The following is an 18,568-nucleotide window of genomic DNA, read 5'->3' on the forward strand; positions in this document are numbered from 1 at the left end:
ACAAAAACTTTACTTTTCATATTCTGCAGTCAAGGGCAGAAAATTTTACCTGGAGACTCCACACAGACATTAGAAGTCAGAGTGCTGAAAAATATCCGCAAATACTATCAAATTCTAAAAAGAATAGCACATCTAAAATTAAACAGCGATTAAAAGTATCACTTACATGCCACTTAACACATTTATAGACTGTGTCCTCAGCCCATATCCAGTGTCTTTCAAATTGGAAATAATTCCTAACACATTAATATTGGAACCCTTTGATCCAAAGTCTTTTTCACTGTACATTATCATATGGGAGCTTGTGAAGTCCTGTTAAAACAAAGAGAAGCGCCGTAAGGAAAATGCCACGACATCTCAGAGCACTCAGGAGATGCCTACATGTTCTTGGAACTTACGCCAACAATTGGTCGCAGTGACTGCACCTCCTCATCATAGCCACCCCAATCTGTCCAATCCCGATACGCTCCTTCTTCCAGCAAGTACTGATGGCCTTCAAACCCAGGCTTCTCATAAGCGACCCAACTAAACAACAACAACAGAGTCCGCACGTGAAAATGGACAAGAGCCACTCCGTGTTTTTATGAAGCAGATACAGATGTGTGATATTTGTTCTTTCACTGTGAATATTTTCAAATTTAACCCAGGAATATACCTCAACCCAAAAACTAGGAAAACAGATAAAATAAACAAGTACTGAATTTATCCACTGCAATTTCCAGCCTATGGAGTTACTACTTCAGCTGAAGGGGAAATACCATTTTTCCAGACTTACACTCCTCCCAGTACTTTCATGGATCCCACTGATGTAAGTGGAAGTCTTGTCTTTTCTTCTGATTCCTTGTCATCAAGCATAAAGATCTCTGATTCTATTTCCACATGCCTCCCTTCAAAGAAAGGCTTCTCATAAACAATTACCTGTAGTGGAAATAAAGTAAAAGAAAAGTTGCACAGAGCACTATAAATTCTGACAACAAACAGGGTTTTTTGCATGGCCACATGCAAAGCAAGCAAGATGATGAAACCAACTAGTGGGATCTCTCTATTCTCCATAAGAGGTCTTTCCTTTAGAGATGCCACTTGGGGGGTTAAATATTCATTACCAATCTGCATTATCCAGACTGCTGTTTTTACTGTCATATATGTATGTGATGGATGCATAAACCTGACAGAAATTGCAATTTCATGGTGTGGTCACACGCAAAGGAACTAGCCACTAAGCCATCGGTAGCTGGTACACAATCAAGACATATTTATCTACCCGTACGTAGTTTTTGCAGTTCATGTGTTGTAAAATAGCTTTGGACAGTCAAACACTGACTTTTACCTTTGGCTCTCCACTGATTTCAACTTTGCGACCACCCTGCAAAAGAAAAAAAAAGAAGAAAAAAATAAGCTGTCTATACTCAGACAATTTATAGGCATCTCTAAGAGTTGTCGATTCTTTACAAAAAGGCAGGATTAAGATAAATCTTCCTTGAAGAGCAGAAGCAAAAATAAGAAGCAGATTAATGGCAGAAACAGATGCAATCAAATGTTGAAAGTTCAAGAATTTTATAGACTAAAAATTTTTAAAGAGTTACATTTTTGTAAATCTTGAAAAATCTAGCCACATTAATACATTATTTCTAACACATAAACAAAGGTCATTTAACTTGCAAGTAAGAACAGTATTTTACCATTTTCAAGGGCCTCATTGACCTAATGTAGGCTTCCTTCTTCTCCCAAAATGCTAAATTAGGATATTCACCAGGCTCCAACATTAGAGGGACTCCCTGGAAACCAGGTTCTTCATAAATTAGCCATCTAAAGTAGAGGGGGTAGAGGGAGAAAAGCAAAAGATAAAAACCCCAAAGCATTTCTGAACAGTAAAGAACAAGACAATATGCTTACTTTAGGAAAGACATCATTATATCCTTAACAAAACTTTGTTTCTTTACCATCAAAATTGCCAATTACAAGCTGGCATACTGACAAACTTCTGTGCCTGTGCAGGAACCACCAATAACACGTTTTGTTTGAACAGGCAAAAAAACCCCAAAACAAACCAGTACAATGAACAGTTAAAAATTTGACTCTGTTTATCTAAAGGCAACACATGTTTTAGGCTGAAATATCAAGATTTAGGGTTATTCTATTATTTTTTTAGAACAGTTTTAAAATGCAGAACCAATTTGCAAGAACTTAAAGAACTTTACTAACCTGGACTTGGATTTGATAACAAATCTATTCAGCAAAAAATTCTAAACTTATGTTATTTACTAATACACAGAAAAACCTGACAGCTCCTTAGAAATCTACTTCCTTATGGTTTGTATCTGCTAACAAATCTGCTTTGAATAACATAACTTCCAGAATTCTTGATAGGGACAGCAAGAGTAGCGTTTCAAAGCTTTTTCAAGAAAATCTTAGCCAGTAATCACTTGCTGGAAACAAAGCATCATAGTGCTGATCTCTGCATAAGGATGTCAAAGTATTTCTTCAATTTAAATTTACTGATCTCTGAGAAGTACAGCATGGAAACGTAAAACACACATAAACAGGAACACTTTATGCAGCCAACCCTTTAATTCATGTAAGGATCATAATGTATAAATCTGGTGATACCAAAAAATATTAAAATAACCCATCACTCTATCATGCTTAAAAGACAAATTCCAACCTGATGTAAACTTGCACAGGTTGGTATAGTTTCATTGCAGATACACAGTTCCAAGAAACAAACAAGGTGCTTCAGTTTTACTACTGTCTATAGCTGAATGTTTGGTATATTGTGTGCCCTGTATTCACACTGCTCAGTGAGCCCTCAACTTGTGGCTGGTCACAAGTCTTATGAGGAGCGGCTGAGGGAACTGGGGTTGTCTAGCGTGGAGAAAAGGAGACTCTGGGGAGACCTCATCTCTCTCTACAACTACCTGAAAGGAGATTGTAACCAGGTGGGGGTTGGCCTCTTCGCACAAGTAACAAGGGATTGGACAAGAGGAAATGACCACAAGTTGCACCGGGGGAGGTTTAGACTGGATATTAGGAAAAAATTATTCACTGAAAGGGTTGTCAAGCATTGGAACGGGTTGCCCAGGGGAGTGGTGGAATCAACATCCCTGGAGATATTTAAAACGTGTAGATATGGCGTTTCGGGACATGGTTTAATGCTGGACTTGGCAATGCTGGGTTAATGGTTGGATTGGATCATCTTAAAAGGTCTTTTCCAGCCTAAATGATTCTATGCTTCTAACTTCACTCCAAGAACTGAAACACATGAAAGACCAAGGAAGAGTACAGTCAGAAGATAAAGGTGCATTGACTCATTTTTGTTGGCAGCTCTTAACAAACAGCAATTAAGCATGAACACTGGGAAACTTTAAGAAGATACAACCACACCCACATGGCAAGGTGACTCAGAATCAGAGCCTCCCTCACGGCCAATACAGTGAACTTGCCATGCCTATAAACTAAAGGCAAAAAATACCTAAAACAAAACCTTGCAACATGCAAAAAAGCAGCAGCAATTTACTGACTTTCTCATGCAAGCGACTTCTTTCTAAACTGGACTAATGAACAGACATCTGAGAAAGACAGTTGAAAAATAATCTACTTTGCTTTCTGGTGCTTTCCCTCAAGGGATCCAAATGCAACAGAGAGAGATAAAGACTACAAAGGTTTACACTGATTTAGTACAAAAAATGCTGTCACACTGATGCAAAAGACAGACAAGTCAGAGATGCACATAGGTTCTGCCTTCTTTCAAAATTTTTTTTAATTTTACCACTCACAGATAGCTTTTAAGTGAGAGACAGGAATAAAGTGGAGAGGTGGATGAAGTGAATTAATAATCAACCTCCAAATAACACATCTGATTTCATTATTCTTGGGAGACATGTAGTTTGGATTAAGCTTGCAGTTCACCAGAAATAACTTCCTGTCAGAGAACCAACTACTTGGACATCTTAAAATTTGCCTATATACCAAAATGCTTCATTTTTTTTTCCCAGAAATCAAGGTGTAACTATTTAATTAAATAAAATACCCTTTTTGCTAACAACTAAAATGTCCTATATATCACGTGGCATATTTGAATACATCTTTGCAATGGTATGTAACACCTGTCTTTAGCTGGGCAGTTTTTGATAGTTAGACCATCTGCAGCAAGTGCTATCAGTGCCCAAACAGAACATGGCTATCAGGTAACAACCAAGGTCTATAGACCCTGTTCAGCAAGACCCAACATCATGGAAAGTGGTTCCAGTCTCACTTTTTCTGAAAACAGCCTCCCTCTTCTGCGTACCACCAGCACCACTTTGAGGCATATCTTCCATAATGATTTACAAGTTTGTCTATTAAGTCATCACAACTAACATAGTACAGCACCTGCATTGTTCCTTAGAGGTCTCCTCTCTCGCAAAAGTTTTCTTGGTTCATGACATTACCCTCCTAACTCATATGGCGAGATATTTTCAGGTGACATAATACATGTCCTAAACATCACCATAAAAACATGGATCAAAATGCCCTGTGAAATACAGGAATGTCATATGTCGACTCTGTAAAGCATTAAGCCTTATTTTTTAACAGAAGGACTTAAATTTTTTTCTTCTTTTAGTACGATGATTTCAAGTTTAGAAGAAAGAAAGTAGGAAATGTGGTCTTATCATAACAGTTATGGTCACTGTGCCTGAATGAGAAAGAGCAAGAGAGGCAAACTGATTCCTTTGCTGCAAATACACAGGGGTTATTTGGTATTTACTACATGCAAACAGAATAAAAACTGGCTCTAACAAAACATTCTAAGAGGTCAGCCTCTCCAGGAGTGAAGCATTACACTGATGCACTGATGCTACTGTCAACAAATACTACCAAAATATAGGACTAGAATAAATATAGCCTGCTTGTATGTCTGACAGGTGTAACCAATGGTTTAAAACAAATTCCTTTCATAGCACTACACATTCCTAGAGAACTACGTACTTACATGCCCCAATGTACTTTAATAGAACAAGTCTTCTGAGTGGTGCCAAACACCCCTGTTTCTTCAGTGTCATCAAAAAAGGAAGTCACGATTCCTAACCCTTCAGGCTCTGTATACAAATCAATTCGGCAAACCCTGTAATCCTGAAAAATGAAGATTGCCATAATCACTTAATCTGTGCTGTGAGTTCTGTAATTATTGTGGATAACTAAATCAGTTTTGAAACACCTGCTTATTTTAAATTGTTTTCCCCCTTGTCAATTACTACTGCTATTAGATGCCTATAATAAAAGTATAGCTAAGCCAGTTTGCCTGTCTCTGTTTGGACCAAGACAGTCAGTCAATCTCTAATCAGCATTTACGCTGTTTACTTTCTGTCATCTAGGCAGGAATGTGTCTTCTTTCATCAGTTAACATCTCCTCTAGCAAATTAAATCCTAAGATAACACTAAGCAAGCCATCCTTGAAGAGAACTGCAAGTTAAACAAGAATTGTAGTTACAAGCAATATATAGTCCTCCTTTTTCCTTTCCTAGTCAAACAACTTTATAGCTCATGCTTGTTTTGGCAACCTGCATAAGTAACTGCTTAATGGTAGGTTAAAAGTGCATGCAGAAAGGTGTTTCATCACGTGTGAAACTCACTGGTAAGTTTGCGTATACAGGGCTATTTATTGAGTATCAATAAATATTTGAATATTTGACCCTGAAGTTTGTATTGAGTATAAGCTTGGTTTATACTGGGGGGGGAAGCCACATACAGGTACAGAATTATTGATGGTTTTCTGCGATGCTTTTCTTGTGCCTGATCAGGGTACAAAGCGTATGCTGTATGTAGCTATTCCAATAAAATACACTTTCCTGCCCTATCTTTCCAGTGGATGTTACCATAATTCCCATTGTGCAAAAGCCCCCACATGCATTTTGTGACTAAACAAGAAATTCAACATGGAAAATTGTTTTATGCATTTGTAACTCATGTTACACTTGTGACCTAAGACACCAATCACACTTTGGATCAGTATAAGACATCACTTAAAATCCATACGAAATTTTTTTTACCTATATTACTTGCCTTAACAACATGTCTTATTGAACCAATCACTGCAGGCTTTACAGATTTGGAGTCATTTTGCTCTTCAGAAGCACCTGCACCCCAAATATCTGGGAGTTCCAGCTCTCCTTCTTCCAATGGAATAGAGGGGCCTTCAAAATTTGGTTTCTCATAAAGTATCCAGCTTAAAATAAAAAATTTTGATTTTTAATGGTGCTTTATCAAGTGTGATTTGCAAAAATCATGCTCCCATTTAGCAAATCCTTTAATAAGAAGTACTATTTCCAGTCCCTTACCATTTCCCCAATACAGCTTATTTGCCCAACACTGCTGATGCAAGTCATTCCCAGTCTCTGATACTTTAAAAAACAATGATAAAAACAAAGATGTCTACTGCTGAATTGTAATTTCATCAAAAACTCCTCCACCTTTTTAAACTGGTGTTTTTGGGCAGCAAAGACCACTATCTATGAATACCAGACTTCTGTATGAGATACTAAGCAGAACCAATTTGTAGGTCAGAAAACACTGACACTGCAAGATGCTGCATCATGTATAAACAGACAAGCTACTTGGATCCTGTGAACAATAGCCTGGAGTTCCACAGGGGCTAGCGTAGATGTGCCAAAGACTGCTCAATTACAGTTTCAAGTACACAAGTACACAAAAGTACAAACTTCATTTTTAACAACAGGTTGGAAGATATAACTAGACAAAAACTTTATCCATCTGCAATACAAACCCCTCCCTTATGTTCTCAACTGAAGGGGGGGGAACAAGCCAGGTCCCTCTAGTCCCTGCTGGAAAATACAACCCTGTCTACACAGATCATTCCAGTTTTCTGAAGTTAAACAGCAATCAGTATGCTTCCCAGTACCTCCTACTGCAGCTAGCATTTGTTTCTGCAGCATACTATCAGATCATTACTTTTGAGAACCTGCTATTTGACTGCATTATAGCCTGGCCACAACATAACTTGCCATGCTAGCCACACTACTAAAGGCCATTCTGCTGATGCTATGAAGAAAGTCAAAGATGAACTTGTTTTGAATTACTCTTGGCAGTGTAACTTTTAGAGCAAAATCCCTCTGGATTTCTCAGAAAAACAGTCAGTTATCTCTACAGCAGCATCTTATTCCTTTGGATGTGAAATCAATCATGTTAGACCTGGCTTTAAACTTATCTGCTAGCCTTTTAGCCCAATCCAAATACTATGCAAGAACCCCTAATGGGCAGAGGAGTCAAAGAGCAGCATAGCTGGACAGAAGCTGTTATTTCATCCCACACCTAGGCCTGGTGAAATCTTGCACCCCTCCAGATGGTAACACTCATTCAATTAGTCAGTGAAATAGGTTTCCCAGCCCAGAACTTCCTCTTGCAGAGGTAAAATGACATATTTCTTGCTCACAGGTGTTGATGTTACATTTCCATTTACAAGGCAGACTTAATGTGAATTACATGTCACCTCTGTATCAAAACTTTTTTAGATAGAGCAATGATAAAGAGCAAAAATTCATCTCTTACCATCCTCTGATGACTTTAACAAAAATTGTTGGTGACAGAACCCAAGAACTGCAATCCAGAACATCATGGAAAACTTCAATACTAGTTTTTTGACAGTCTGAGTCACAGTATATCACCAGCTGTGTTTAAAAAAACAAACAAACAGAAAAACACACACCAACAACATATAGTTCTATCTTCCTATGCTTTAAATATAGAAAGGAACAGTACAAATATTAAAATTGATCTTACCTTGCCAGGTCTGGGATTGATTTTACTTTGTCCATTTCTTGAAAGTGTCTAATAGACAATGGGGAGAGAAAAATCATCAAAAAAACAAACAAAACCAGAAAGATATTCAATAAAGATGCTCAGCTATAAAAAAAATAGGGCTAGTAGACCAAAATAAAAACTAATCTGAATAGTAAAAAGCTACTAACATTTCAACTATACCTACTTATTGCTTCAATCTCTTCTTCCTCTTGAAGAGCAGTATCTCTGCTATATAAATATATAAATTTACACACTTTTTAAACTTTGAATTATCATCTCACTGAAGTTAACTAACCTCAAACACTAAAATCCTTCTGGATCAGCTTCCTATATATTCCAGAACTTTCACACCACGAGACTACTTTAAAAACTGGCATTGATAAAAGTACATGTTCTACAATGATAAAGATATTAATGAAATCTTAAATGTTTAAAAATGTCAAGCCATAAAGCATGAAATAATTTTGAAGGAATATATGAAAAGACTGAGGAGGCATGATGGCATATATATGTATGAGCTAACTAGCATAATCAGTTTTGTGACTAACAGCTTGTACCAAGGTAAGTTTCCTTAAAAAGCACGAGGCTGTACAATAAGTGATAAACTAAAAAATATTCAGAACGAATAAAACACATTGAGGTATACAAAATTTAAAATAATGCTGAAGTCAGTAGTAAGTTATATGATATAGAGTATATGGGAAAGCTCTGGTTGCATCACATCATCTTAAAACAAATAAAGCAAGCACTGTGATTACACATTTGGCTTCCTAGCAAGGACAGGAGTGCTCTTTCCAGGACAGGGTCTCACTCTTCTAGGAATTATTAATACAAACAAAAGGACAGAAACAGATTGTGTCCCTAAATCGGCGGCAGCCTAAGATAACCAGCAACACGTGCAAGGAATTAATGAGATCATATTAGTTAACACACAGAGCAGGCAGTTGTCTCAGGACAGAGTTCTTAACCACCACCAGATTTCTGTAGACATCATCATGACACGTTGAAGCATGACTGGTTTTTTAGCCTGTGCTTCAATTCCAGTTAAAACTTGCTCTGTGTTTTAAGGAACACCAAAGCCATTGTTTTGGGCTGCCCTTACTCTTTCCTTCACATTACCCACTAGCCACTGCATCATCATTTTCTTAGTCAGTGGAAGATGCACAGTAGGTACACATCATATAAACATTTTTGGTTCCTGTATAACTTGACAAAGACAATTCAGAGTCAGCAACAGTGCCACAGAACTCCAGAAACCCTTCGGAGCCTGAAGGGATTCTCTCAAGTGCAGTCTTAGGTGCATACACACTCCACTGCCATATCAGGCCTCCACACTCCACTGCAAAATTGAAACTCACCCAAGAATAACATTTTAAGCAGCAAAAAACCAAAACAAAACTAGTCATTTAGCTATAAATTCAAGTTTTTAAATCCAAGCAGGACCATCAGAGTAAGAAAGCTTGTTTAAGTGCCAGCATATATCTACAGCACTGCAATTTTCACCCCCTAATTTTCATCCCCACACTAATTAAAAAACTTCCCATGAGAGAAAAATCTACATTCTCAAAACTGCAAGGTACCACGGATCATTTCCTCCTGCAAAGCGAAGAAGAAGAGAGGAGCTATTTCTACTACCTCACTCCTTTTAGTAGAACCATTACAGCACATAACCATTAGCTTTGCAAAGTATTTCTCGAACTTTTACACACTGCTTTTATTTCACAGGTCACATTCATGTGGCTATTAAACTTCAGAGAACATATTTCTTCCCACAGCTCTGATTATAGTTTTCCTCTTGGGTGACAATAAGGGCTCAACAGGAACAGAGATACTACAGGACATTAGTTCATAATTTTTAAAACAGAAAATACAAAGATATTCCACATTAAAGTTGCTTCCAAGGGAAAACATAGGTCTGTGTTCACTATGAGGATCAGATGCTTGTAATGAAACCAAGGAACAGCCCTCCACCATAGCAGCACTTTCAATAATCACTACTATCCAGTTCTTAAAGTATTCTTAAAGAATATATGTGTTTCTATCAAATGCATGAGAATATTGGGAACAACAACAGAGAGCAAAAATAAAAAACTCTGCTCTGTTGCTTATTTAACAGTTCAATGGCTGAATGTCTTGCTGGAAGAGGAGAGAGATTACTGTCAACAGACATTTCCTGAAGTTCACAGAAAGCATTCTACTAATTTACAATAAAAAAATAAAGCTAGCATGAGATTTGTTTCACTGTAATATGAAATCAAGGATGAAGACATATTCAGACATACGCTTTCAATTCATTTTTGCAAAGTCTCAAAGTAAGGGCACCATGAAAACCCTTAATCATGTTAACAGATGCCACCTTATTTTCACGCTTAGCCCATCAGATGAAACTGGTACCACACCTAAGTGCACCTCTATGTATTTGTAATCTATGTATATCCCTAAGAGGGGAAACAAAACAATGTATGCATATTGCCTACAGAAAACATAAAAGTTGGATAACTTTGCAGGCAGATTTTAAACAGCACAATACTTACATCCACATCTAATAAACCAGGGGGGACATTTGATTCATATCTGCTTGTCCCTAGCCAGTTGGAAAAACTTTTCTCAGGGTTGCTATAGCTGGGCATTTGTAAGCTTAGTTCTTTTTTTGCACTATCTGCTTGCATGTATTTCTCCACAAAATTTGGAAACTTCATATCTGAAAGAGACTGAATTGCAAAATCAAAATTAACAGTCATTCAGGAAGTAGACAAACATTGTTTCATTTCTGGAATGTTCTTTATTACCTCAGATATTTGAGCCATGCCAAATGGCCCGGAAGCATCCACTTGTAAAGGAGGCATCCCTGATGAGTCAGTTGCAAAAGCTGTTGTAGTGTTATTTACTGAGGTGACAGAGGGATTAAAAAACTTGTCTTTAGGTGTAGAAGACAGCAAGCTTGAGAAGAGGGAGCTTTTTTCAAGCCGTGATCTCTTAATTTCACCATCTGTGCCATCAATGTTCTCTTTTCCATTTATTTCATGAGTAAAGACAGGTTCCTCTCTACATGACTGCAGAGCTTTGAATATGATACTTTGCTCTGTTGATGCACGCTTGGGCCTGACTCTGGCTATCGTTTCCAGGCTTTGCATTTTAATTTGCTGGGCCGGTAACAGATCCTGTGTTTTTTCCCTTCTCAATCCCAAACCAAAAGTAAATACACTAGGATCAAATACTTTCTCTAAGTTGTCTTCATGAATGGGAGGCATTGCAAAGTGGGGTGCTGGGGACTTCGGAAGCTTTGACCTCTTCTTTTTCTGGGGTAAACAAACTGAACTTTCCAAGTTTTTTATTGTTTCGGCAAACTTCTTCATGTCAGATGGGGAATCAAAAATGCTATCGTCTTCAGCAGATCCGTTACAGGCTTTGTCTGGGCTCTTTTCTGTATTGACATTGTGCTCTGATATCAATATACTTTCTTGATTGCTGTCATCATACTGTAGTGCTGCAAAGTTCAAATCTCCTGGCTTTGCCTTTTTATCTCCATTTTCCATCTTTTTAAATTCTGATCTAGAAACCTGATGAGATGGTAGAGGATATTTATCATTATTGCAAGGTGATAAAACCTCTGTGTTTGGCAGTATCTTTTCTTCGTTTCTGTGGAATTCTGAGCTTGTGTAATTTCTTTGGTAGAAAGTATCTTGAGCATTTTCACTTTTAATGGATGAGTGCAAGGACACTTTAAAAGGTGAACTTTCTTTTTTTCCTGTGGTTAATTCTGGTTCTGTTTGCTTCAGAGAGACACTACCAGCATCGTTTTTGCTGCCTTGGTTAAAAAGGGATATTGCAGCTTTTACTTTAAGGTCTGTTGGCTTCCCAATATCCTCATAAGAGACCAAGCCTTCTTCGTTTTTGCCTTTTAACTCTGCAGTGCTTTCTTTCTCTAGTGTGCCATTCTCATATAACTTTTGGCGACTGCTTTGCTTATTTAACATTTTATCAGGTTGTTCGTTTTCTTTAGGTTGTTTTCCAAATTTCAGTTTTGCTCTGCCAACGAATGTGCTTGGTACAGTACTATTTTTGGAAGCAGGGATGTCAGCAGGCCTCTGGCTCTGGTTAGCACATTTATTTTCAAACAAGGAAATTTTGTTGGCAATGTTGCTGTTAGTTTTATTAACTGGTTTTTCAAGAGTATCCTGCTCATTTTCTAAACTGTCTTGATTTGTAGATGTTTTAAAATTCAGTTCTATATTCTTCGGTTTGGCTGGACTACAGGAAGAAAAGTGATACAGAGTGACACGTTTAGTTAATCTTGAACAAACTTGTAACAATTTTCAAAACAATAAAATGTAGCATTATAATACAATATAATACAATACTTAGTTTAAATTTTGGTATCTCAAAAGGAATCGACTAAAAAAGGAGTAACTATACAAATGAAAAAAACAGACACTAAACAGGGAGAATACATTTCAAACATGTACTTAGTTCTTTAATGTTCAGTAAAACAGAAAATACAGCAGCCTATAGCATCTGCAATTGAGGCAGAGAACTTAACTACTTATGACCGACAGACATTAAAATTTAATAGTGAATAGGCGGAATAAATTATATGCATGCAATTCCCTACAGAGTTTAGAAAACAAATCCCAATTCATTAAGGTGATAATGAGTTGGTTAATATTTGCATATACCTCTCCAGTGAATTTTGAAGACATCTGCCTAGATTCTTTGCAGCCTTTGTATTTACGCTGCAACCTTAAATTGAGTGAAAGACATCTTCTGGCCTCGTTAGTGCTGTGGGAAAAGGTTAACTGTCCCCAATCACTGCATCACACGTGGTGTGGCTAAGGAAACACCACATGTGAGGAACTCTTTCACTTCCTTCAGGTAAAGTTAGCTAACAGTTTAAATTGTATAAACTAACTCTAGTAATTTTACAAGAATTGAATTCTGAAACCCTTAGAAAACTTCTCCATCAGAGTGGCTAGAGAAGCATGTACAAGTACACAGCACACAGTATGGCAGAAGGCTGATGATACACAGCTGAGGGTTTCAAGCCTCCTTCTTCTGAATACCTACAACCAGGAAAAATCATTTGTTCGTATCACTTCCTACTGCAGAAACAGTGTGAAGAGCTGTGAAGATGCAGGGCAGATGTCTTCAAAATTTATCAGTCAGATATAAGGAGTATCAAGGACCCTCCATCACCTCAAAGGGAGACTTGTTCTCCAAAAAGGAATCTGGGGACACAGCAGTGGGAGAACCGGCAGAAACTGCCCTACATGAAAACTGACAAGGGTGGGAGATAAAAGAAACTAGCTTGCAGCAATGATCTCTAGGGCCTCAAATGGTCTACCAATCAATGGATGATTCTGCTATTGAAGTGCTTTCTTCTTTTTTTTTTACCTACACAAACTGTGTTCACTGAGCTCTTAGGCAGTTTTTTTAGCCCAAGAAAGAAAAATGAGATTCAAGTGAGTTAACACGAACAACCCAAAAACTGAGATCATTCCTTTCTCTTCCTCAAGCGATCCATCCCTCCTCTATCCTCTTCTTCTCCCTGTATTTTTAACAGGAATCACTAACAGCCTAATTACCTTAATAAACTCATTCTCGTACCACCCTTTTGTCAGCCTGTCACTTGCACTACTACATGGATTTATTTCAACTTAACAATACATATCTTCCCCATAAAATCTGTGTCTCCCTGTATGCCCTGACACAAGCAAGTTTAATGGTTAACAGTGATACTTATCAGCCACACCTAAAACCTATTTTAAATGAACAGCTAACCCCTCAAAGGTATAGTTTCAAGCTTTGAAAATTTATGCAGAAACAACCTCTTCAACACTTTGATATTCTGCAGTATTTTTGCATAGCAGCAGCCAAACTAGTACAACCAAAAAGCAATAGAAAGCTCAGCCCTGGAGCTCCATCCAGTACAACTGGCTTCCTCTTACTAATCTTTTCAACCTTTTTCCACACTAAGAAATACTCATTTTAAGTATAGTCAAAAGATGCACCTTGTTGCAAGAACTGAGTTTCTAAGCTTGTTCAAAAGGAGATGATGTTTGAGTATCCTTTAAGCCTCCCATCCTAGTATGGGGTAAAAGCATTGAAAGATGGACTCATGTAACATTGCAAATACTTTCTTAGAAACAGGCCAGTGTGGCTGATTCCTACTCCCCATTCCTGATCTGCAATGCCAGGAACAAGCAGGCACAAAAGAAATACCAATGTCCTTCTCTTTGGCTAGACCTTGCAGCTAAACTGTGGAAGCAAGCAGTTAGACCTCTCCCAACACAGTCATAAATGGAAGGTGAGTCACACGTCGAGCATGTAACTGGTGCCAAAAAACACTAATGCCAAAACATCAGACTGAGGTGAGCAAAGAAAAATGGCATGTGAAAAGAGCAGAATAATTCAACAAGTGGGCATAAATGTAAAGGCAACTACAAAACCACGTCTGAACATAAAATACGACAAATGAAGCCAAATTTTCCACTAAGCATATCAAAGTAACTACTGCCTGAGGTTTTATTTGCTGATTAAGATGTACCATCAACCTCAGTTTAGTTTCAAATCTGATTCGTTTCCCTTTTAACAGCTAGAAGTGAAGTATCCTGTGACTTTCAAGTTATCCAGTACACATACGTAAAAGGAAAAAAGACAGAAAATGCTGTCATTACTTACAGGGAACGCGCACTTCTGGAGGTGACTAAAGGAACTGACCTGTTTTAAAATTGTTTCTACAGAAACTTACTTCCTAGAATTGGCATAATGTCATTAGTAAGAGACTTTGTGCACTTTTAAGGGAAAATTACTTGGATTATTAAAAAAAAAATATCTATCTTATAGGAAGCAAATGAGTCTGTGAGTGAGTATTTTTCAACCTGAAAGGGATTCATGTGAACTACCTAACAATACATTTTTAACCTTTGAAAATGGACAAGTTATCTGTTTTCTCATTCAAAGCAATAACTAGAGAATAAAACCACACCTTCTTCTAGTAATGGCACAATCTTTTCCGTTCCCATTTTACAGCATCTTAATCCACATTATAGTTTATAGTTCACATGTTCTGATGAACGACTACAAATTATACCAGGTAATCTGAGCACATAATTCTGTTTGGCTGAAGAAATGGTGTGGTACCATACAGTGACGGCCATGAGACACATCAGGAACCTTACAGGCAACACAGCAGTCCCCACCCAGGGCTAAAGTTCCTATAGCTGCAGATAAGGCCAAGACACAGTGTCACACACACATTGTCATCACTAATGACAATGACACAAAGAGAACAACATGAAAGCTACCTTTCCTCTGAAGCTGTGAAGGTACAGAGTTTAAGATTTGTTACCTACATTGCCAGAGGGCAAAGCATCACCATGTACAAAAATTGCACAGTTCAACTTTCAGTACTAGGAGTTTTACATTTAGTTACAAATTATCAAGTCAGATACGGAGTATTACAAACTGTGAAAAGGAAATTGCTCCTAATGCTTCTTAGATGTGGGAAGCATAATTGGAAACAGATATGTGTTTTTGACCATCATGTTGAACCTTCACATCCCTTTGACAGTTATGAACACTCAGGGTGCCTCTGGTGGGCCTACAGGATTCAATGTACTCTGACACCTACAAATGAATGTACCAGAATGAGGAGTGCAACCACACACAGTATATAGTCATGACAACCAAACAATGGAAACGAATAATGTAATAAAATCAATCCCTGTGGATGAGAATGTAACAGAATCCAGAAAATCAGTCACTGGGCTTATACTAGTGATTACAGTGAAATTTATAAACACATCCACTTCTTTATAATCCTAAGGAAAACACTGATCGCCTCTGTTCGACAGATGACAATTTCTTCAAGTGTAAAACCAAAACCTGCAAATTAATATATGCATAATTCTGCAAATACCTGATGTTATTCACAAGCATAAAAATTTATACGATTCATCCTGCACATACTTAAGAAAGCAACCATATGTATTCAAATTTCTGGAGTATGATTTATCATATCATTTGAACAATTAAGTTCTACATTGCATCCTACATTTCTTCATAAAATAATAGCAGAATTTAGGCTGTTTCAAAGAACAATTTGAACACATTCCTTATTCAAAGATTTTCACATACGAAATCTTCAAATCACATACTGAGCTGGTTACAGACAGCAAAATGACATTAAAGTCCATGACAGACAAGCTAATCTGAGCAACAATGATGACAAAATAGCTTTTATGTACACTAAATTATTCCATACAATGGAATTGACAGAGACATTCCCTAGCCATCTAAAAAATGAACAAAAGGAATTATTTTTCTAATTCATGTAAATTACAGTGCTTGTTAAGTGGTAGCTCTAATTAAGGGTTTTTTTTTTAAAGGCAGTTCTTAACTGAAAAAAATCCAGAGAGGCAACAGATATATAGCTAGTGTTTCTACAGAATTCTAAACACAGATGCAACCAAAATTACAGCTACAGGGACAAGGTAAGTTAGTTTGCTACTTACAGGCTAATCTTTGTCATGACTGTTCTGGCAGCATCCAAACTCTTCAGCTTCGAGTTGTCTAAATCCAAATTTGTCTGTCTCTCAGCTGACAGACACAGGTCTCCATTTTTAATCCCATCAGTATGCAAGAAAGTTCTTCCACCCGGACCATTACCATGCTTTACAGCCTTGGTCTCATTTCTGCCTTCAGCAAACACCAAGGCATTGTCTTCTGTCTTAGCAGCCACAGTAACTTTGGGACACTCCAAGCTGTCTTCCCCAAAAGCCACAGGAATAGCTCCTTTTTCCACTGAAGTTCTTTTTGTCACTGGGTTATTCTCTGGCAATGCTAAAGGTTGCCTTTTTGAAGAGTAATCTTTTACCTGACCCTTCAAACAAGTAGGGGAAATGGGTACAGCATCTGACTGATTCTTTTTATATGATCTTCTCCTTGCAGAGGTTGTGTTTGAGACCTGCTGCTTGCCTTTGTCAGTTTCACCTTTAGATGCCCCTTTGTGAGCAGATCCAACTTTCAGGTCCTGATTATTACCTGATGAAGAGGAACTCCTTTCTGGAATCTGTTGAGGAGACCTCACTTTTCTTTCAGAGTTTATTATCTTGTCTGAAAACACCTCAGAAGAGATATCATCCTCAAAACCAGATTCTTCTCTTGCAGTAGTCTCAGTCTGGTTTCTCTCTCCATTTGGAATGTCATTAGATGACTGAGACTTTCTCCTTTTTCCAGATCTTTTACTAGCAGATTTTTTATCCATTGTGTCCAAATCACTACAATTTTCTTCTGATTGAAGAGTCACAGGTTCATTAAGGAGTTCGTCTGTTTTTCTTAGATAGATATCAACTGTTAACACTCTAGCAGAATATGTGTGCTCACTGGCTGCAGATTCCAACTCGTATGGCAAATCCTTTGGTTTTGCATGCCCAGGCTCCTCAGACACCCACGTGTTCACAAGCTGCTTGTGGCTTAAGATACTCTTTTCCAAGTCTTCACTAGACAAATTTCTCAAGCTCTTTATGAAATCTGGAGTTGTGGAATTATTTATATCTGTGACAGATTCTTTCTCCAGTCCCAGGGTTTCCACATTCAGGTTACTCTCACAGAAGGAGTTTTTAATAGTTTCACTGCTGCCGCTCCAATCTGCTGACCACTCACTGTCAGAAGAGACTCCCCTACTACTCCATTCTGAAATGGTATCGTGATACAGCGGTCTTACTTCCCCACTGAAATTATATTCCTGTGCCTCAGAAACAGCACTTACGTTTCTCACTTGGCTGTGTATTTGAGGAGCTTCATGTTCTTCCTTTACGTGCCTACAGTATATTGGCTGTACTCTGTGAGGAGAAACCGACCTCTCCCCTCTATGATGTGAAGTGTGTTCTAATGAACTTTTGACGTTTTTCCTTTTCCCTGTACCAAACAAATTTCCAAGTCTTTCCAAAACTGGTTTCTTTTTATTCTCTTCTCTGGAAGAATCTGGAAGGTGTGAGGTGGACTATAAAAACAAAAAAACAAACATTTGGTTAATGTCAAAACTGTTTCTATAATATATTTGTTTGTATTAGCACCACCTATAAATTAAAAGGACACAGTAATGGAAACAAAACAGCCTGCTGAACAATAGCAGCTCTCAAAAAAGAAAAACAAAATGCTTGAAAAACAATTAAAATTTTAAGATCCTTCTGCATCTTTTTGCCTGGGTTTGTTTACAAATAAACTCATCTTGCCTTATGATAGCAGCACTATATGCCTCAAATCTCACACTTTTTCACAATTACTTAAAGTCACCCAAAATAATACAGGAAAGCATCCTGGTGTCTGCAAGACCAGTATCTTTTTGGTCAATTCTGCGTGGTCAAAATTTTCCTCAAAAAAAACAAGACCGGGGAGTTTAACTTTCCATTCCAGTTGAGTCAGTTTTGACATTTGTGCTAGCAAAGAATAGTTTCAAAGGTGTAAGTTGTATTACAATTCATACATTTCTCATTAATGAAGTTCAATAAATACTTGGTTGTGTTTTGGGCTAGAAAATCCAGAACTATAAAAGCCACTGCATCATTCAACGAGCATTACTGGGTCAAATACTGCCCTGGATTACTCGTGGTGAAGTTTTGCCTTACAACTTCTAATTAACATGGTAAACAGGAAACACGCAACAGCATCGCCGAGTACACATGCATATTTATATTTTAATATACTAGCCCTTTTTACATGCCGGTACGATGAATACTTGTTTTGAGACGTCTGTTTCAAAACACCGCGAGTA

The 18,568-nt window shown here is 37.7% G+C and overlaps 1 protein-coding gene across 1 annotated transcript in view; it reads right to left on the reverse strand.

Annotated features, from left to right (window-relative positions):
- The window catches only part of CRYBG1 (crystallin beta-gamma domain containing 1), a 41,914-nt gene extending 24,123 nt beyond the window's left edge, over nucleotides 1–17,791 (reverse strand). Inside the window, exons 1-12 of the mRNA XM_027694008.1 lie at nucleotides 16,308–17,791; nucleotides 10,584–12,045; nucleotides 10,329–10,505; nucleotides 7,774–7,821; nucleotides 7,543–7,661; nucleotides 6,040–6,202; nucleotides 4,970–5,109; nucleotides 1,680–1,806; nucleotides 1,328–1,363; nucleotides 776–918; nucleotides 399–525; nucleotides 167–312 (exon numbers count right to left, since the gene is read on the reverse strand). Of these exons, the coding sequence (XP_027549809.1) occupies nucleotides 167–312; nucleotides 399–525; nucleotides 776–918; nucleotides 1,328–1,363; nucleotides 1,680–1,806; nucleotides 4,970–5,109; nucleotides 6,040–6,202; nucleotides 7,543–7,661; nucleotides 7,774–7,821; nucleotides 10,329–10,505; nucleotides 10,584–12,045; nucleotides 16,308–17,059 (3,440 nt within the window). The 5' untranslated portion in view covers nucleotides 17,060–17,791. The remainder of the gene's footprint in view (nucleotides 1–166; nucleotides 313–398; nucleotides 526–775; nucleotides 919–1,327; nucleotides 1,364–1,679; nucleotides 1,807–4,969; nucleotides 5,110–6,039; nucleotides 6,203–7,542; nucleotides 7,662–7,773; nucleotides 7,822–10,328; nucleotides 10,506–10,583; nucleotides 12,046–16,307) is intronic.
- Nucleotides 17,792–18,568: the final 777 nt, after the last annotated feature.

The sequence above is a fragment of the Neopelma chrysocephalum genome, unplaced genomic scaffold (assembly GCF_003984885.1).
Source record: "Neopelma chrysocephalum unplaced genomic scaffold, ASM398488v2 Primary Assembly neopelma1_23, whole genome shotgun sequence".
NCBI lineage: Eukaryota > Metazoa > Chordata > Aves > Passeriformes > Pipridae > Neopelma > Neopelma chrysocephalum.